Here is a 21,127-nt window from a genome sequence, read left to right as displayed (position 1 = left end):
CAATTTTCAGTTCTACATCCAAACACTTATTATATTTCTAGTTTTATGCTGAATGAATTCATCCTATTCTATTCATTTTTTTTGTTTACATTGTTCTTGGTTTACTTGTTAAAGTTCTCCTTCTGTGAAGTTTTCTTCAACTGCTCTTTTTTCTTTCCATTTTGTTTCTTGTCTTTGTGATGGCGGTTGACTTCCGGTTCTTCTTCTGGCTCCGGTTCAGGTTGTGGTGCCGGTGCCGGTGCCGGTGCCGGTGCCGGTGCCGGTGCAGGCATTGGTGACGGCATTGGTGACGGCATCGGTGACGGCATTGGTGACGGCATTGGTGACGGATATGGTGACGGATATGGATAAGGGTATGGTGACGGAGGTCCTATGGGGAGAGCGGATGGCAATCTGCTTTGGGGCTCAACATCTTTGTATACAGTACAACTATATTTACATTTTCTTTTCACATCGTCATTCACTTGACAGTACCCCATTCTGCCCCATTCAGGACACATTGTGTCGTCATCAAATTTCGTGTCCTCGTCATCTAAAATGTCATTATTTTACATTATTCATATTTCTTTTGAGTAGATTTTCTTATTTAGCTGTTGGGTCTTTGTCTTTGTTGACGTTAATTGAAAGGTAGTTTATGCAAGTGTATTTCAAAATCAAATATAATTTGAGTTCAATTTATGTCATAGCAATTATTCTAACCTTCATCACACATTAGGCAACTAGGTTTGCATTGTCGTGACATGAAGTCAGGTAAACGGAGACAGTCGCCATTATGGGCCCAATTGGCACATTCCGATTGTTTGTCTTCGCATTTTGGCTTTTTGCTGTCTGTAAAAAAACGAATGGTTGGTGACTTTCAACAGGTTAATCGACTTTCATATGTTTAAGGCACCCACCATCCTCCCGTCGAAAGAAGAAGGAAATACATTCAATGTGAAACTGGATGTATTTCCCAATTCTACTTATCTTGTCTACTGCCCATTACTGTGGCCTATATAAATATCTCTAAATAATTTTTCTTTCAAATCGAGTACCCGTAAACTATATGAGATCGCCCAAACCCGGTGCCTTTTGTTCTTTTGTTAAATTTTTCTCCCTTGTGGCAATTTAATGTGAAAAATCCCTAAATTGGTTTGAGATGATCTCATTAATAAATAATTCCATGTCATTGTTTTGATAAAAATGAATCAAACTGCGACTAACCAACTGAATTACTTTTAATTAATGGAAAATGATGTGCTCAGTTGGTTGTTTTATAAATTAGTTGCGTTGTTTGCAACCTTTAGTCTTGGCTACGGAAGATTTCCTAATACTTATATCGTAGTGTACATAAGAATGATTTTACATAAGAAATTTATGTACGTGATCTCTTTTAACTTAAGCACGAGGCTGATGGTACTTAAGAAATCAACACGTGAATTGCGAGACATAATAGCTTAAAAAATCTTTCAGAATAGTGAAACCAAAAAGAGCGCGTGTTTTTTCTACAGTCTTAGAAATATTTTAAATTAAAAAGATTTTGTCATTTTGTGATTTAGAACGTTAAGTGAAGCACAAAGTTGATTTTCTCACCAATCCAAGAAGTGTGTGTTAACGTTTTGAAAACGAACCTCTTAACGAAGAACCCAAATGTTTGTTTTTTTGTTGTGGCTCAACATCTCTGAAGATACCACAACTGTATTGACATTTCTCTTTCACATTTTTATCTGCTTTACAGTAACCATTTCTGCCCCAATCCGGACACTTTGTGCGTTCATCAAATTTCGTGTTTTCATCATCTGAAATATCAATATTTTACATTATTTATTTTTCTTTTATTTAGATTTCCTGTTTAATTTTTAGATCTTTATGTTCGGATAGTTGGTTAAAAGGTAATTTATTTCAGAATTTAATATCTTTCTATTTTTGTGTTACAAGTTAGCTACATTCGTCAATTTAAATTGATTGGTATTTAATGGTATACTTGAGCGTTTAGTAAACGGTTTCTAATTTTTCACTGTAAGCACTCTCAACTGTTGGAACTGTTTATTTCCATTGAGAAATTTTTTTATTCACCACTGAAACTTTAGTGAGCATCTTCTCTATTTCGTAATAAAAATAAACTCCTACGACCTGCATGCTGCTTAATGGGCTGCTGCTATTGCCAACTTTCGTCTTCACAACCCTGTGGTATTGAACATTAACGCTAATTTGTACAAATTAAATGATTGATTCAAACCTTTATCACACAATAGGCAACTTGGTTTGCAATGCTGCATCATGTAGTGAGGCAAACGCAGACAGTCGCCTTGTTGGGCACGATGGGCACATTCCGATTTTTCGTCTTCACATTTTGGTTTCCTGCTGTCTGTAGAGAAGAGAAGAAAACAAATGATTGGTTAGTTTTGTGACATGGGTATTTTTTCTTGTTATGTTCACCCTACCGCAAGAAAAATCACCATGTAGCTACTATAATGTGACTCAAATGTTCTACATTGACAATTTCGTCCACTGGCTATAAGTTTCGAGGAGAAAACGAAAGTTACATCTTGCAGAGCAATTGTCTATTTTTACCGCTGCGAAACGAATGTTTTTTGACGAGACTTCTTTGAAGAGTATCTTGTTTAAAGATTAAAGAACAAACATTTGGAGGTGGTGTAGCAATTTTGATCATGCCATGTAAATATTAGGTGTTCACTACAATGGATTTTTAAAGAGTAAATAATGCTATAACTAAACACAACCAAACTTGCGGTTTCGCTTCGCATTGAAGAAATTTTTAATTCACATCACTCTTTTCATTGTGTGAGAACAATACCTTTCTGATTTTTTGCATCATGTTGTTCGTGTTTTTTCTTCGTTTTCTCCAGTGATTAACACACAGAACGTAAACAGCAAAGAAAACAACGCTATATAATGCATCTCTCGATTTTATTTTCTTCTTAACGTAAACGTTTTGATTTATTTTCGTATATGCACATTCATAAACTTGCACAGGAATGAATTAAATATTCAGCGTCCTAAAATATAAGAGAACGCCTGAACAGGGTGCCTTTTGTTCCGTAACTTTACGCTTTTAGAAACTTGGCGTGAAAATATTTTAACAAGTTTGCGATGCTCAACCATGCGAAGTTATTGTTTTGATGCAGTTTTGAGCTCCTTTGAAATTCATTGTTCTTAACAGGTTATATACCATGAATATAAGCTTCCCTATTTGTCGATCTTCTTACACCTATGCAAAGGGCCATGTATGTTTAATCTCTGTCATGACGTTTCCTATAAAACAAGGTTTTAACGTATGTAGAATATGAAGTTGCTGCAGCGCTCATTTTTGGCATTTTAAAAAAAATTTGCGTTTTGTGCAAATGCGCTATCTGGCTAAGAAATAAATCAGCGTCTAGTAAAACCATAAACTATTGCTCTAAAGATGATGTTGTATCAAAACATTCCCTCGTGATGTCTTTGTCTTTATGTCGAATTTCTTATACGCTTTTTGACTTTTACAACTTGATGTGGAAATCCGCGATTTGTTCTCATTGGGCAATCACGTGGTTAATTTTTGTTGAATAAATTATGATTGGATCAGCCAATTTTCGAGGCGATGTATAAACACGTTAATTACCCCTGATTTTTTTCTTTAAAATCTACCCATGTCCCAAATTGACGTTTTTATGTATTTCAGAACATAAAGTAAGCCTCTAATTGCAAATTCAAGAGGTGTTTTGAATATTATTTCCTGGATGTTACAACAAAACGCACAATTAAACCTTGTCTGAACCGTGAAAATAGGATTTTGTAAGATTTTCTACCTTGTCTTTTTCGTCAAATGCTCAGATTAAGGGATGATTTCTTACAGTCTGAACGATAAATGGAAAATTTTTGCAATCCCTACACCACACATAGGAACAATTTTACTTTTGAGTAGCTTTAACGAGATCTTTAATTAAACTTCGTCTTTATATCATGTTTATTGTATTGTCAACAAATATGTTTATATTGTTTTAGGCTATCTGGGGAAGGATTAGTCGAAGGGACATTCGCTCGCTTTTTGCTAAAGAATGATCAAGCCAAAAGTCGGTGGTTAAAAACTCTTTCGTGCAAGATTTAAATCTTTGTGAAGATATCAATTCATTGAGTTAAGTTGAAATTTGTTGCCAAAACAATCTATGATTTTATAAAGTGGACGAAAATTCCCTCACAAGAGTAAACAATTATCAGTTCTACATCCAAACACTTATTATATTTCTAGTTTTATGCTGAATGAATTTATCCTATTCTATTGTTCTTTTTTTTTTTTATTCACGTTGTTCTTGGTTTTCTTGTTAAAGTTCTCCTTCTGTGAGGTTTTCTTCAATTGCACTTTTTTCTTCCCATTTTGTTTCTTGTCTTTGTGATGGCGGTTGGCTTCTGGTGCTGGTGCTGGTGTTGGTGCTGGTACAGGCGTTGGAGCGGGTGTAGGATATGGTGACGGTGAAGGGTATGGTGGCGGTGATGGTGATGGGTATGGTGGCGGTGAGGGGTATGGGTATGGTGATGGTGTGGGGTATGGTGACGGTGTGGGGTATGGTGACGGTGAGGGGTATGGGTATGGTGACGGTGAGGGATATGGGTATGGTGACGGTGAGGGTATGGGTATGGTGACGGTGAGGGATATGGGTATGGTGACGGTGAGGGGTATGGGTATGGTGAGGGGTATGGGTATGGTGAGGGTATGGGGGCGGTGAGGGGTAGGGTGCGGGTGAAGGATATGGTGCTGGTAGAGGATATGGTACTGGTAGAGGATATGGTGCTGGTGGAGGATAGGGTGCTGGTAGAGGGTTTAACACATTTTTATAGATTTTACAACTGTATTGACATTTTTTTCTCAACTCCTTATCTGTGTTACAGTAGCCAAGTTTGCCCAAATCAGGACATCTTGTGTCTTTATCAAATTTCGTGTTATCATCATCTGAAATGTCAATATTTCACATTATTTATATGGCATTTATGTATATATTTTTTTTAATTTTGGATCTTAGCAGCAAAATCAGTTGAACTATAGTTAAGAGTAATAGGACAAGTTTGAGTACAATGATGATTTATGAGAAAGTAATTATTCCTACGTTTATCACACAATAGGCAACTAGGTTTGCAGTTTTCAAACATGAAGTCAGGTAAACGGAGACAATCGCCATTATGTGCCCATTCGACACAATCAGATTTTTCATCTTTACATTTTAGCCTCTCGCTGTCTGTAAAAAATAGAATAAAATAACTGAATTGTTATTTTTTAACAGGTAAAGCGCCGCAGAAGATCTAGGAAACACATTCACACGAGTATCATGATTTAAGTATTATAACCGTTTTATCTACTGTTATAAGTTTTAAGGAAGAGTGACTTATAAATATCTCAAAAAAACAATCTTTAAACTCAATCAATCAAACTTAGAGTATATCCGTAAACTATGCGAGATTGCGGTGGGTTTTTTCAGTTGAATTTTACTAACTTGTGGCAACTTGATGTGGAAAATTCTATTGGTTTAAAATGTTTTCAGTAAGAAGTATTCCATCTTATTGTTTTGTTAAAAGTGACGTCAATTGCGATTAATGAACCGAATGACTTTAATAGTTGGAAAATAATACGTAAAGTTAATTGCCTTGGTGTACTTTGTGTGCTTAGCTACTCTCGTCAATCCAAGAGTTGTGTTAACGTTTTGAGAACGAACCTCTCAATGGAGATCCAAATTGTTTGTTTTTATGTTGTGGCTCAATATCTCTGAAGACACCACAACTGTATTGGCATTCTCTCTCACATTTTTATCTGCTTTACAGTAACCATTTCTTCCCCAATCTGGACACTTTGGGCGTTCATCAAATTTCGTGTTTTCATCATCTGAAATATCAATATTTTACATTATTTATTTTTCTTTTATTTAGATTTCCTGTTTAATTTTGGATCTTTATGTTTGCAAAGTTAGTTAAAAGGTAGTTCATTTCAAAATTCAATATTATTCTACCTGCTACACTTAATTGTAACAAGTTACTTTGATTGTGACAAGTTAGCTACATTTGTCAATTCAAGTGGTTATTATTTCATGGTACATGCATGAACGTAAAGATTTTTTTCATAGATGATCACAGTAAGTACACTGAACTGTTTGTTTCAACCGAAACAACTGTAATACTAACGCTTTATGTCATTTTAAAGACGTGATCAATCTAAATTTTTGGTTAATTGCATCAGCTCTTTGGTGCCTTAAAATATTTTGACTATCGAAAACTCCTCCGAAACTTTAGAATCTCATTCTCGTATGTTAATTCATCTCAATCACCCACACCACACACCCGCAATTATCAATTCAATTTAAAATTACAGTTATATGTAACCTAATGTTAACCATGGTTCATACCCGTTACATTAAATGCTACGCGTTGAAAGGTGTAATTTCCTGTTCTCACTGTAATCTTTACACCATATATGCACCGTATTGTTATTTTATAGAAAGGTCACTCAATTGTACAACCATTTGTACAACGCATCCTCAAGCCCGCCATTATTTCAGCGAGTTGATTAATGTTTTTCCAATCACTAAAATTATATGACGTCATTTCTGTGTGATGGAATTTGAGAATATTTAGACTTGAGAAATGACATTATAGGTGATTTAAGTAGTTTGAAAAAAGTGGCATTGCGCAAGAGCAAGAACATCAAATTCTCCGACAAGAGTGACCATTCTGTATTTTCCTTATTCTGTGTTATATGCTTATGAAAGGCTGTCTGCCATTTCGCTGATCAATTGTTGCGGCTCTTTAATTGTTCCTCATAGTCAAACCAATATAAATTTCTTTTTGTTAGTGAGAACATATAAAGGCTTGGATATGAACATTATTTTTTATTGATTAAATAAATGGTTTAAACCTTTATCACACAGTAGGCAACTTGGTTTGCAATGTTGCATCATGTACTGGGGTAAACGTAGACAGTCGCCTTGTTGGGCACGATGGGCGCATATCGATTTTTTGTCTTCACATTTTGGTTTCTTGCTGTCTGTAGAGAAGAGAAGAAAGCAAACGATGGGTGAGTTTTTGCCATGCAGTCATATTGATTTCCATATTTTTAATGCAACCTCACGAAAAATACATTGGAAATACGTAAAATATTGACTATGATTATATGTGTTAACAATTTCATTTAAACTGTCCATGAGTCTTAAAGTGCTCACGAAAGAAAATTTTACCTTGCAGTTTTCCATGATTGTATTGACTTAATAAATATTTTAAATAAAATTATACTGTTTTACTTCCTTCTATCGACATTGAACTTTGTCCATTTGGCAAATGTCATCACTGTGATATGAATCATAAGACATAATTAGGTTTATAAAAAGTTGTTTCTGTCGACACTGTGTCTTGTAATATTTACCTTTGCCACCCACATATTTATCGTGTATTTATTAAAATGTTGTTCTTAACAATGTTTTTACAATGCAGTAAAAGCACAATGTTTTACAATCTCAAAAAATTAAAATAACACAGTTCTAATGAAGTCATTTCTAATGTTGTTTGGAATACAATCAAAAAAGTGCGTGGTAAACTTTCATTTCATGAACACTTTAAGGAGAAGGACGAAAATTTCTGTTACATATCTCAATACAATTATCTATTGTTACCGCTGCGAGAGTTTGAAACAAGAATTAACTTGATTACATACTGAAGTTGTTTTCAACAGTTTACAGCACTTAAAGAGTATCTTGTTTAAGGATTAAAGAGCAAAAATTTGAAGAATCTTTGGTGGAGACAACCCCTACATCATGCACTCTCTTAACTCGAGAAAAAATTTACCTTTTTGATTTTTTGCATCATATTGTCCGTGTTTTTCCTTCGTTTTCTCTCCAGTGATTAACACACAGAACGTAAACAGCAAAGAAAACAACGCTATATAATGCATCTCTCGATTTTATTTTCTTCTTTAAGTAAAAGTTTTGATTTATTTCCGTACATGCACATCCATAAACTTGCAAAGAGTGAATTAAATATTCAGTGTCCTAAAACATAGGGAATCGCATAAACAGGGTGCCTTTTGTTCCCGAACACTACACTTGTAGAAACCCTGGTGTGAAAACGTTTTAACAGGTTTCGGATGTTTTCAATAGAGAATCGTGCAAAGTTATTTTGACGAAATTAATATCAAATGCAATTAGCATGGGAAATGAGTTATGTTTACAAATATTGCGCGCTTTTTTTCAATAACATTACCTGAAATGTACTTGCTACTATAAAGGTTGAGTCTCTACTTTCAGCATAGTGGGTTTTAAATGCTAGGATATTTATTTTATTGAAAGTCAATTACTATAGAGTATTTCAAAATATTTCATACTTTAGGATGCATAACCGGTTTTTTTTCGACTCACAATCACACAAACATCAAATAATGATGCATGGGTTTTTTGTTCATTAAATGTTAGTAAGAATGAAACTTGAAACTTTTATTATGGTCGTATAAGTTATAGCAGACAAAATAATTAACAATTGAATTTAGAATGGAAGATAATGCTCTCACAAATAGAAACACACCAATTCTACGTAGGATGTATATAAACTTTCATGCATATTGATTTGGTAGTAGCTATTTTAGATTTGAAGTTCATTTTATTACCATCGTTATGCTCTTTCATTCATTTCATGCTTTTCTTTTTTATGGTGCCTGTGCTTCCTTTGGTAACGGTGGGGATATTCTGTTGTTGACCCCGGAGGCACTGTCTGTGATGGTTGTGGTGGATTTCCAGATTCAGGTGGGGGCCCGGGTTGCTGGGGTTGAGTTGGAGATTCAGGCTCCGTTGGGGGCTCCGTTGGAGGCTCCATTGGGGGCTCCGCTGGAGGCTCCATTGGGGGCTCCGTTGGAGGCTCCATTGGGGGCTCCGTTGGGGGCTCCATTGTAGGCTGAGGTTGGTTCTCTGGTTGTGGAGATTCGGATTCTCCTGTTTCGGGCTCTGTGACTATGGTGCCCTTGCTATCTGTTGGTTCAAATACATTGGAAATACGTATAATATTGACTATGATTATATGTGTTAACAATTTGATTTAAACTGTCCGTGAGTCTTAAACTGCTCTCGAAAGAAAATTTTCCTTGCAGTTTTCCATGATTGTATTGACTTAATAAATATTTTAAATAAATTATACTGTTTTACTTCCTTCTATTGACATTGAACTTTGTCCATTTGGCAAATGTCATCACTGTGATATGAATCATAAGACATAATTAGGTTTATAAAAAGTTGTTTCTGTCGACACTGTGTCTTGTAATATTTACCTTTGCCACCCACATATTTATCGTGTATTTATTAAAATGTTGTTCTTAACAATGTTTTACAATGCAGTAAAAAGCACAATGTTTTACAATCTCAAAAAATTAAAATGACACAGTTCTAATGAAGTCATTTCTAATGTTGTTTGGAATACAATCAAAAAAGTGCGTGGTAAAATTTCATTTCATGAACACTTTAAGGAGAAGGACGAAAATTTCTGTTACATATCTCAATACAATTATCTATTGTTACCGCTGCGAGAGTTTGAAACAAGAATTAACTTGATTACATACTGAAGTTGTTTTCAACAGTTTACAGCACTTAAAGAGTATCTTGTTTAAAGATTTAAGAGCAAAAATTTGAAGAATCTTTGGTGGAGACAACCCCTACATCATGCACTCTTTCTTAGTTCGAGAAAAATTTTACCTTTTTGATTTTTTGCATCATAGTTTCCGTGTTTTTCCTTCGTTTTCTCTCCAGTGATTAACACACAGAACGTAAACAGCAAAGAAAACAACGCTATATAATGCATCTCTCGATTTTATTTTCTTTAAGTAAAAGTTTTGATTTATTTCCGTATATGCACATCCATAAACTTGCAAAGAATGAATTAAATATTCAGTGTCCTAAAACATAGGGAATCGCATAAACAGGGTGCTTTTTGTTCCCGAACACTACACTTGTAGAAACTTGGTGTGAAAACGTTTTAACAGGTTTCGGATGTTTTCAATAGAGAATCGTGCAAAGTTATTTTGACGAAATTAATATCAAATGCAATTAGCATGGGAAATGAGTTATTTTTACAAACATTGCGCGCTTTTTTCAATAACATTACCTGAAATGTACTTGCTACTATAAAGGTTGAGTCTCTACTTTCAGCATAGTGGGTTTATAATGCTAGGAAATTTTATTGAAAGACAATTACTATAGAGTATTTCAATATATTTCATGGATTCATAACCATTTTTTTTCTACTCACAATCACACAAACATCAAATAATGATGCATGGGTTTTTTGTTCATTAAATGTTAGTAAGAATGAAACTTGAAACTTTTATTATGGTCGTACAAGTTATGGCAGACAAGATAATTGACAATTGAATTTAGAATGGAAGATAATGCTCTCAAATAGAAACACACCAATTCTACGTAGGATGTATATAAGCTTTCATGCATATTGATTTGGTCGTAGCTATTTTAGATTTGAAGTTAATTTTATTGCCATCGTTATGCTCTTTCATTCATTTCATGCCTTTCTTTTTTATGGTGCCTGTGCTTCCTTTGGTAACGGTGCGGATATTCTGTTGTTGACCCCGGAGGCACTGTCTGTGATGGTTGTTGTGGGTTTCCAGATTCAGGAGGGGCCCCGGGTTGCTGGGGTTGGGATACAGATTCAGGTGGAGTTGGAGGCTCCATTGGGGGCTCAGTTGGAGGCTCCATTGGGGGCTCAGTTGGAGGCTCAGTTGGGGGCTCCGTTGGGGGCTCCATTGTAGGCTGAGGTTGGTTCTCTGGTTGTGGAGATTCGGATTCTCCTGTTTCGGGCTCTGTGTCTGTGGTGCCCTTGCTATCTGTTGGTTCAAAATCCGGTAAGGTTTCACCTGGTTCTGGTGTAGTCAATTTTGGGGTTGGTGGTAATGTGGAAACTTTTGGTGGTAGCGTTGGTACTACCGGTTTGTCTATTGGTGGCTCCTCTGTTGGTCCTATGGTGGGTGTCACTTCTTTGAGTGTTGTGTAGGGATAGTAGACGTAGAATGGATAATAGTAGAACGCATCCTTGTAATCCGGGTAAAGTCCGTTTTGTGGTTTGGTGTCTTTGTGAACGTGACAACTGTGTTCGCATTGTTTCTCACTTCTTCCTCAGTTTTACAATAACCGACACTAGCCCAAGTGGGACACAAAGTATCTTCATCAAATAATTTTTTCGTCATCTAAAAAGTCCGTATTATTATTGGTTTGTATTGTGGAAAATTTTCACTGATTATTCGATGCCTTAATTCTACAGAAAAAAGATTCGAGTATTGTATTATGAGTACGTACACGGTGTATCAAAGAAATGTGTTTAAAATCGGTGGTTACTTTAAATGCAAGAATGTAGCGTACAGAGCTAAAAACGTGGGCTTTGTGCAGCATTCTGCACCAAAAACCTCCATTGTTTTATGCTTTTTGCAGAGAATTTCATTTAAAATCATTGCAGAATCTATGTTGGTTTGCCCGTGTAGAAGGGAATTATTTTGCCGAGAACTAAAATGGCTTTCAGTGATTATTCCATAATGTTTTAAATGTGTGCTCTTATGTTAAATTATTTATTTTAACCTTCATCACACATTAGGCAGCTGCGTTTGCAGAATTTCGACATGAACTGTGGGAAACGTAGACAGTCTCCTTGACTGGCCCAAGCGGCGCACTGCCATTTTTCGTCTTTGCATTTTGGCTTCTTGTCATCTGGATGGAATAGAAGAATTGACGACTTGTGAGTTTTTCAATATTTTTCTATCTATTAAAGCCAGTATATTTGAGCATTTTCCAAAGACATCTTGGAGGTAGAGCCTTCTGTCTTACTCGCTTTGCTGCAAGAGTCGTGATAACTTTGACAATATGGCGCTCAAAACATTTTCTCTTAGTGGAGCATAGGGGGTTTAGTGGTATATTTGTAAGGTTCATCGATATACCTAGAGGATCGTTGTGTTCACTTACCGTCTTTTCCACAAAAGCGACATACCAGTGGACAATTGTTCTGCATGTCGTAGAAATGTAAACTGCACCAGCCTTGCCTTTCCATTTGATGACAGTAAAAAGGATAGCGGTTGATACAATCTCCAGGTTTTATGTAGACTATATATAGTAAAGTTAAATAAACTTAAGTCCATGCGTATTGTATATTGAAATTCAGGAAAATGTGCTACTGCATGGGTTTGTGCATGCAGTGCAGGGCCGGAGATGAATGTAAAATACTGCGGCACCATAAAATTTTGTAAACTTACTTTGTGAAACATCAACTCCAAACTTATGCCATTCTGTGTTTTCCTCGACTTAATTCAGATGAAAAGACGAAATCAATGATATTTATTAACGAGTGACATAAATTTCAACTATACTGACTAAATTACCTATATATACAGGTTTTGTTTATAACTGAAGAATTAACTACGGAGTTGCAGATATTAGAGATGTTAAAAACACCCTGCGATTGTGCATGAAACTTCGGGAAATTGATCAATTTAGGCAATGTTTACATATTTTCTTAAATCATGTTTTATTACAAGCATAGTATATAGCATAATAGCTATCTACTGAATTTCATAAAAGGAAGCGAAACCTTGGAATATCAAATGCCATTTATAGGTAAAAATTTTTATTTTGCCGAGGTTTTGCTGGAAGTAAATCTTACCGTCATGATGTTTCCCACGACGAACTTGATTTTCATATCTTGCTGTTGAAATGAAAACCAGAGCATAAATATAATCATAAAACAAGCTTTAACTTGACGCATTCATGTAAAAATAAAATTGGCCGATTAGGAAATTTTTACGATTTTACCTCGATGGTTTTGCATGATAATCTCTGTGTTTATGCTTTATTTTTCTCCCTGTTATTAATAAAAGTAAGTACACAATAAAGAAATACACGTGACGAATTTCATCTTGCTCCCTTCCAAGACGTGCTCAAATTTTCTCCAAAATGCAAGTGCACCAATTGAATAAAGAATAAATTCAGTTTCAAGCAAAACCGGTAAACTATTGTCGAAAGATCATTTTGTATCACATCACTTCTACATGGTGTCTTTTGTTTTCATGTCACAGTTCTTACACTTATGGATTTTTACAACTCTTTGAGCCAAATTTGTGATTTGTTCTCGTTGGACAATTCGGATTACCACCAGTGATCATCACACTTCTAAACTACTTCAAACTTATGCCAAATCTTTTGTGATTAATATGAAGATAAGATATCATCGTGCTAGAAATTTCGTATGAAAAGTTGAAAGTTGTAATTGGCCATAAGCAGAAATCGTTATAAATCTACCTTAATGTTTATGTCTTCAACTGTGAAAATATTGTGTCCATATTATAAATTTAGGAGGAGCAAGACAATGAAATATGTTTATTATATATAGATCAGTGAAAGTTTTCGCTCCAAAGTACGCAAAATGTTCAAGAAATACACGTTAATTTTTCTTGAAAACGTAATCCGACGTCAATGAATGAGAATTGGCACTTCCACACCGGTTCTAGAAGTAGGTTATAGTTTAGGTACTCGATTTTATCCACTAAGGTACTGAGATGTTTGTAGATGTAGATCGTCCAGGTTGGTATAGTCCTGAGGACTGTTTTTGTTGTTGTTGACTGACGTTTCGACAACCTTAGCGGTAGTCATCTTCAGAGACAAATGAAGATGACTACCGCTAAGGTTGTCGAAACGTCATTGAATATCAATACCATCCTCTTGGTAACTTTGTGACATGTTTGTTTGGTAACTTTGTGACATAAAGTGCTTGTTCTTGGTAACTTTGTGACATGTTTTACACACATAAAGTGCTTGTTCTTGGTACCTTTGTGACATGTTTTGCATAAAGTGGTAGCTCTGAGTAACATTGTGACATGTTTTTACCTGATATGTATGTATAACTTTATGAAATGTTTTACCAGGAGTGGTACATCAGTTTTACTTCATTTTAACGACATCTTAGACGGCTTCCCTGTTTGCGTAACGTTTCGGTATTGTTCTAGAGGATTATTCTTTCGTTTTTTCCTATTTACAAACAGTGCAAACGCCACTTGATTATTGCTTCATTAAAAGAAAACGAAAAAAATGAGTTGTATAAAAGGTGGAAAAGATTTAGGTACGTGATATTTTCCAGAACTTTGTGTGCTTATCAAGGTTTACGTACTTAACATGTCAGCCTGGTCCTAGTCTGGTTATGCCGTATCAAGTATCATTGTACCTGTATTACAGGCTCCTCAATGGCCAACGTCGGTTAAAATGTTTACTTCATAATTTGCATTTAAAAATAGTTAATTTCTGTCGAACAGTAAATACAGGTGCAGTCTGTCTAATTTGGAGAATGCCATCAATTTTTTAATTTGCTCGGCGGCTAAAGTCATTAAGCATTCATGAAGAATAATGAAAATTTTTCGACGCTTAAAACTTTCTACATTTCTACCGCTGGCTTTTATAGATTTATTTTTACATCTCATCAAATATATCTAATTAGGGGTTTTCTCCCAAGAATTATTTATACAGAAAATGATGCTGAATGAAAAAAAGAAAAATGATCTTATCTCTCCCTCCCCCAACACACAAACCAATTCTTTGCCAACCGTGTGGGGCAACTGTTGAAATATGTTCAGTTTGCAGTGCGCTTATTTTCGGAAGAATCTCCGATGAGGTCGCTACTATTTCCCGCAATTGTTGGTAAATGAGCTTCAAGACAGAAATTGAAATTTGTCACTGCCAAATACAGTTTGTTATTACATTCTGAAATTTGTTATCAGCTACTAAATCTGTTACTGGCTTCTAAAGTTTGTTATTAATCACAAATTTTGTTCCCGAACACTACACTTGTAGAAACTTGGTGTGAAAACGTTTTAACAGGTTTCGGATGTTTTCAATAGAGAATCGTGCAAAGTTATTTTGACGAAATTAATATCAAATGCAATTAGCATGGGAAATGAGTTATGTTTACAAACATTGCGCGCTTTTTTCAATAACATTACCTGAAATGTACTTGCTACTATAAAGGTTGAGTCTCTACTTTCAGCATAGTGGGTTTATAATGCTAGGAAACTTATTTTATTGAAAGACAATTACTATAGAGTATTTCAATATATTTCATGGATTCATAACCATTTTTTTTTCGACTCACAATCACACAAACATCAAATAATGATGCATGGGTTTTTTGTTCATTAAATGTTAGTAAGAATGAAACTTGAAACTTTTATTATGGTCGTACAAGTTATGGCAGACAAGATAATTGACAATTGAATTTAGAATGGAAGATAATGCTCTCAAATAGAAACACACCAATTCTACGTAGGATGTATATAAGCTTTCATGCATATTGATTTGGTCGTAGCTATTTTAGATTTGAAGTTAATTTTATTACCATCGTTATGCTCTTTCATTCATTTCATGCCTTTCTTTTTTATGGTGCCTGTGCTTCCTTTGGTAACGGTGCGGATATTCTGTTGTTGACCCCGGAGGCACTGTCTGTGATGGTTGTTGTGGGTTTCCAGATTCAGGAGGGGCCCCGGGTTGCTGGGGTTGGGATACAGATTCAGGTGGAGTTGGAGGCTCCATTGTGGGCTCAGTTGGAGGCTCCATTAGGGGCTCAGTTGGAGGCTCCATTGGGGGCTCAGTTGGAGGCTCAGTTGGAGGCTCAGTTGGAGGCTCAGTTGGGGGCTCCATTGTAGGCTGAGGTTGGTTCTCTGGTTGTGGAGATCCTGTTTCGGGCTCTGTGGTGCCCTTGCTATCTGTTGGTTCAAAATCCGGTAAGGTTTCACCTGGTTCTGGTGTAGTCAATTTTGGGGTTGGTGGTAATGTGGAAACTTTTGGTGGTAGCGTTGGTACTACCGGTTTGTCTATTGGTGGCTCCTCTGTTGGTCCTATGGTGGGTGTCACTTCTTTGAGTGTTGTGTAGGGATAGTAGACGTAGAATGGATAATAGTAGAACGCATCCTTGTAATCCGGGTAAAGTCCGTTTTGTGGTTTGGTGTCTTTGTGAACGTGACAACTGTGTTCGCATTGTTTTCTCACTTCTTCCTCAGTTTTACAATAACCGACACTAGCCCAAGTGGGACACAAAGTATCTTCATCAAATAATTTTTTCGTCATCTAAAAGTCCGTATTATTATTGGTTTGTATTGTGGAAAATTTTCACTGATTATTCGATGCCTTAATTCTACAGAAAAAGATTCGAGTATTGTATTATGAGTACGTACACGGTGTATCAAAGAAATGTGTTTAAAATCGGTGGTTACTTTAAATGCAAGAATGTAGCGTACAGAGCTAAAAACGTGGGCTTTGTGCAGCATTCTGCACCAAAAACCTCCATTGTTTTATGCTTTTTGCAGAGAATTTCATTTAAAATCATTGCAGAATCTATGTTGGTTTGCCCGTGTAGAAGGGAATTATTTTGCCGAGAACTAAAATGGCTTTCAGTGATTATTCCATAATGTTTTAAATGTGTGCTCTTATGTTAAATTATTTATTTTAACCTTCATCACACATTAGGCAGCTGCGTTTGCAGAATTTCGACATGAACTGTGGGAAACGTAGACAGTCTCCTTGACTGGCCCAAGCGGCGCACTGCCATTTTTCGTCTTTGCATTTTGGCTTCTTGTCATCTGGATGGAATAGAAGAATTGACGACTTGTGAGTTTTTCAATATTTTTCTATCTATTAAAGCCAGTATATTTGAGCATTTTCCAAAGACATCTTGGAGGTAGAGCCTTCTGTCTTACTCGCTTTGCTGCAAGAGTCGTGATAACTTTGACAATATGGCGCTCAAAACATTTTCTCTTAGTGGAGCATAGGGGGTTTAGTGGTATATTTGTAAGGTTCATCGATATACCTAGAGGATCGTTGTGTTCACTTACCGTCTTTTCCACAAAAGCGACATACCAGTGGACAATTGTTCTGCATGTCGTAGAAATGTAAACTGCACCAGCCTTGCCTTTCCATTTGATGACAGTAAAAAGGATAGCGGTTGATACAATCTCCAGGTTTTATGTAGACTATATATAGTAAAGTTAAATAAACTTAAGTCCATGCGTATTGTATATTGAAATTCAGGAAAATGTGCTACTGCATGGGTTTGTGCATGCAGTGCAGGGCCGGAGATGAATGTAAAATACTGCGGCACCATAAAATTTTGTAAACTTACTTTGTGAAACATCAACTCCAAACTTATGCCATTCTGTGTTTTCCTCGACTTAATTCAGATGAAAAGACGAAATCAATGATATTTATTAACGAGTGACATAAATTTCAACTATACTGACTAAATTACCTATATATACAGGTTTTGTTTATAACTGAAGAATTAACTACGGAGTTGCAGATATTAGAGATGTTAAAAAAACACCCTGCGATTGTGCATGAAACTTCGGGAAATTGATCAATTTAGGCAATGTTTACATATTTTCTTAAATCATGTTTTTATTACAAGCATAGTATATAGCATAATAGCTATCTACTGAATTTCATAAAAGGAAGCGAAACCTTGGAATATCAAATGCCATTTATAGGTTAAAATTTTTTATTTTGCCGAGGTTTTTGCTGGAAGTAAATCTTACCGTCATGATGTTTCCCACGACGAACTTGATTTTCATATCTTGCTGTTGAAATGAAAACCAGAGCATAAATATAATCATAAAAACAAGCTTTAACTTGACGCATTCATGTAAAAAATAAAATTGGCCGATTAGGAAATTTTTTTACGATTTTACCTCGATGGTTTTTTGCATGATAATCTCTGTGTTTATGCTTTATTTTTCTCCCTGTTATTAATAAAAAGTAAGTACACAATAAAGAAATACACGTGACGAATTTCATCTTGCTCCCTTCCAAGACGTGCTCAAATTTTTCTCCAAAATGCAAGTGCACCAATTGAATAAAGAATAAATTCAGTTTCAAGCAAAACCGGTAAACTATTGTCGAAAGATCATTTTGTATCACATCACTTCTACATGGTGTCTTTTGTTTTAATGTCACAGTTCTTACACTTATGGATTTTTACTACTCTTTGAGCCAAATTTGTGATTTGTTCTCGTTGGACAATTCGGATTACCACCAGTGATCATCACACTTCTAAACTACTTCAAACTTATGCCAAATCTTTTGTGATTAATATGAAGATAAGATATCATCGTGCTAGAAATTTCGTATGAAAAAGTTGAAAGTTGTAATTGGCCATAAGCAGAAATCGTTATAAATCTACCTTAATGTTTATGTCTTCAACTGTGAAAATATTGTGTCCATATTATAAATTTAGGAGGAGCAAGACAATGAAATATGTTTATTATATATAGATCAGTGAAAGTTTTCGCTCCAAAGTACGCAAAATGTTCAAGAAATACACGTTAATTTTTCTTGAAAACGTAATCCGACGTCAATGAATGAGAATTGGCACTTCCACACCGGTTCTAGAAGTAGGTTATAGTTTAGGTACTCGATTTTATCCACTAAGGTACTGAGATGTTTGTAGATGTAGATCGTCCAGGTTGGTATAGTCCTGAGGACTGTTTTTGTTGTTGTTGACTGACGTTTCGACAACCTTAGCGGTAGTCATCTTCAGAGACAAATGAAGATGACTACCGCTAAGGTTGTCGAAACGTCATTGAATATCAATACCATCCTCTTGGTAACTTTGTGACATGTTTGTTTGGTAACTTTGTGACATAAAGTGCTTGTTCTTGGTAACTTTGTGACATGTTTTACACACATAAAGTGCTTGTTCTTGGTACCTTTGTGACATGTTTTGCATAAAGTGGTAGCTCTGAGTAACATTGTGACATGTTTTTACCTGATATGTATGTATAACTTTATGAAATGTTTTACCAGGAGTGGTACATCAGTTTTACTTCCTTTTAACGACATCTTAGACGGCTTCCCTGTTTGCGTAACGTTTCGGTATTGTTCTAGAGGATTATTCTTTCGTTTTTTCCTATTTACAAACAGTGCAAACGCCACTTGATTATTGCTTCATTAAAAGAAAACGAAAAAAATGAGTTGTATAAAAGGTGGAAAAGATTTAGGTACGTGATATTTTCCAGAACTTTGTGTGCTTATCAAGGTTTACGTACTTAACATGTCAGGCTCCTCAATGGCCAACGTCGGTTAAAATGTTTACTTCATAATTTGCATTTAAAAATAGTTAATTTCAGTCGAACAGTAAATACAGGTGCAGTCTGTCTAATTTGGAGAATGCCATCAATTTTTTAATTTGCTCGGCGGCTAAAGTCATTAAGCATTCATGAAGAATAATGAAAATTTTTCGACGCTTAAAACTTTCTACATTTCTACCGCTGGCTTTTATAGATTTATTTTTACATCTCATCAAATATATCTAATTAGGGGTTTTCTCCCAAGAATTATTTATACAGAAAATGATGCTGAATGAAAAAAAGAAAAATGATCTTATCTCTCCCTCCCCCAACACACAAACCAATTCTTTGCCAACCGTGTGGGGCAACTGTTGAAATATGTTCAGTTTGCAGTGCGCTTATTTTCGGAAGAATCTCCGATGAGGTCGCTACTATTCCCGCAATTGTTGGTAAATGAGCTTCAAGACAGAAATTGAAATTTGTCACTGCCAAATACAGTTTGTTATTACATTCTGAAATTTGTTATCAGCTACTAAATCTGTTACTGGCTTCTAAAGTTTGTTATTAATCACAAATTTTGTCGCTCCCGCTAAAATTTTTACTGGCTATTTCAATTTTTCACTGGCTTCTAAGATCCCAAAATAAGTTAACGAAGGAGACAAATTTCCATATTGCTGTTGTTGATCGTCTCAACACATTGATGTATCAACTTTTTCATTTTATTCATTGTTTTTCATACACACATATCGGTCTGGCCTATTTAATTAATCTCAAACATATATATGCATGAAATTATGTGAATGTATGAACTTTGTCTGTTTAATTGAAGCCGTTATCTCAGAATCTGAGGTACGTTTCAAACGTCGAACTTTTCATGTGCCGAATGCATTAGTGTAATTATTTCATAGTGGTTCCTTATCTTTTAATTGTGATGAGTTCGGCAGAGGAAATGTTAAACGTTTAAAGCGCACCGATGTTTGTATGGAAAAAATGTTATCAACTGGGAATATGCAGGTGTATTGTTGCGTCATTTGCAATGCAGATATACGTCATACCAGCTAACAAGTCAAACGTGTAAACTGTTCTCCGTCTCTGTAGTCATTCACTGAACCGTGTAACTGGTGATGCTGACCTTGAAGACGTTGAAAGATATATCTATCTGAATGTGTATTAAAGGAAAACTGAAATAATTCACTGTTGGTGTAGATCTATGGAGTCGAAAGAATGTTTGGAGGAGGAGATAAAGCTTCAAAGTTGATCAACTCCCACCAGAATTACGCGAGAACGGACTGTAAACACTCCCAAAGACAACTGAACGATGCGAATGACAATAAAAGTACGTATGAAAGTCTTTGAAGCGCATCTTGAAAAATGTGAGCATTTTAGAGCGTTTGTTGTACTAATGACCGTGCGAAATAGTCTGAAACTTGAATTGATCGTCAAAAGCATCGTAAAACCTGGTGAATGAAAGTTGTTATCGTATATAAGCATAAAATTTCCAATCTGAACAATTTGTTTAAGCACAGTCAACCTTTAACGGATATGCATACACGATTCTTAACGGGTTCTCATTCTGCGCAACTTTCATTTCTAACATTAGCATGAAAGTTTTAATAAGTTTGGATAGTTTTCGCACAGTCAGATGCGGTTTCAGAGCCCAAAATTAATTCTCGAAATGAAATGCGGGTTTTTGTGTAATGACTGTGTGTCAAATCAGATGAACTGTAGTGTGTCGTAGACAATGACATGTGACCAGTGGATGCGACGTGTCTGTATATCTGTTTGTCAAGTCGAAGTTTTTTTGGCAAGGAAAATCTTTGTCATAAAAATTTTATGGAACAAAGTCTACATTTGTCATGAACGCATTTTAAATTATACATTATTGTGGCTATTCTAGTTATTATTCCTTGCGCATTATCTTGGCTTTGGGTGAATGTATTTATCAATGATAATGTTTAATTTAAAAATGTCTAATTGACTGCATAGTGTTGGCATAAGAAGGCTTGTAATTTTCAGCATAATTGCACCTGTTCCCTT

General features: G+C 35.5%; 4 protein-coding genes across 4 annotated transcripts in view; 1 reads left to right on the top strand and 3 right to left on the bottom strand.

Moving 5' to 3' along the window:
* Positions 1-3: 3 nt before the first annotated feature.
* On the bottom strand, positions 4-7,906 carry LOC124442771 (nematocyst expressed protein 8-like). The gene is made up of 6 exons (XM_046993263.1): positions 7,838-7,906; positions 2,798-2,834; positions 2,219-2,347; positions 1,611-1,778; positions 700-828; positions 4-532 (listed from the first exon to the last, which is right to left on the bottom strand). The coding sequence occupies exons 1-6, from the start codon at positions 7,904-7,906 to the stop codon at positions 102-104; spliced, it is 963 nt and encodes a 320-aa protein (XP_046849219.1). The 3' UTR covers positions 4-101.
* On the bottom strand, positions 3,902-7,974 carry LOC124442772 (nematocyst expressed protein 4-like). The gene is given in 7 exon segments (XM_046993264.1): positions 3,902-4,608; positions 4,611-4,697; positions 4,700-4,927; positions 5,082-5,210; positions 5,685-5,851; positions 6,878-7,006; positions 7,801-7,974. Coding segments are annotated over 4 exon segments (711 nt in total). The 5' UTR covers positions 5,125-5,210; positions 5,685-5,851; positions 6,878-7,006; positions 7,801-7,974; the 3' UTR covers positions 3,902-4,255.
* A 3,137-nt stretch (positions 7,975-11,111) lies between these two features.
* Positions 11,112-17,952, bottom strand: LOC124441705 (nematocyst expressed protein 4-like). The gene is made up of 12 exons (XM_046992173.1): positions 17,714-17,952; positions 17,561-17,602; positions 17,149-17,196; positions 16,862-16,999; positions 16,481-16,609; positions 15,437-16,072; positions 12,801-12,824; positions 12,652-12,693; positions 12,245-12,292; positions 11,958-12,095; positions 11,577-11,705; positions 11,112-11,191 (listed from the first exon to the last, which is right to left on the bottom strand). Exons 1-12 carry the CDS (start codon positions 17,817-17,819, stop codon positions 11,172-11,174), a joined length of 1,500 nt encoding a protein of 499 aa, XP_046848129.1. The 5' UTR covers positions 17,820-17,952; the 3' UTR covers positions 11,112-11,171.
* LOC124442770 (ATP-binding cassette sub-family C member 10-like) overlaps positions 16,562-21,127 on the top strand; it is a 23,802-nt gene continuing 19,236 nt past the window's right edge. Inside the window, 3 exon segments of the mRNA XM_046993262.1 lie at positions 16,562-16,637; positions 18,296-18,415; positions 20,189-20,426. The gene's annotated coding sequence lies outside the window, so the exon portion shown is untranslated.

The sequence above is a fragment of the Xenia sp. Carnegie-2017 genome, unplaced genomic scaffold (assembly GCF_021976095.1).
Source record: "Xenia sp. Carnegie-2017 unplaced genomic scaffold, XeniaSp_v1 HiC_scaffold_20, whole genome shotgun sequence".
NCBI lineage: Eukaryota > Metazoa > Cnidaria > Anthozoa > Malacalcyonacea > Xeniidae > Xenia > Xenia sp. Carnegie-2017.
Note: the sequence above shows the minus strand (reverse complement) of the source record. Positions and strands in the feature narration are given on the sequence as shown.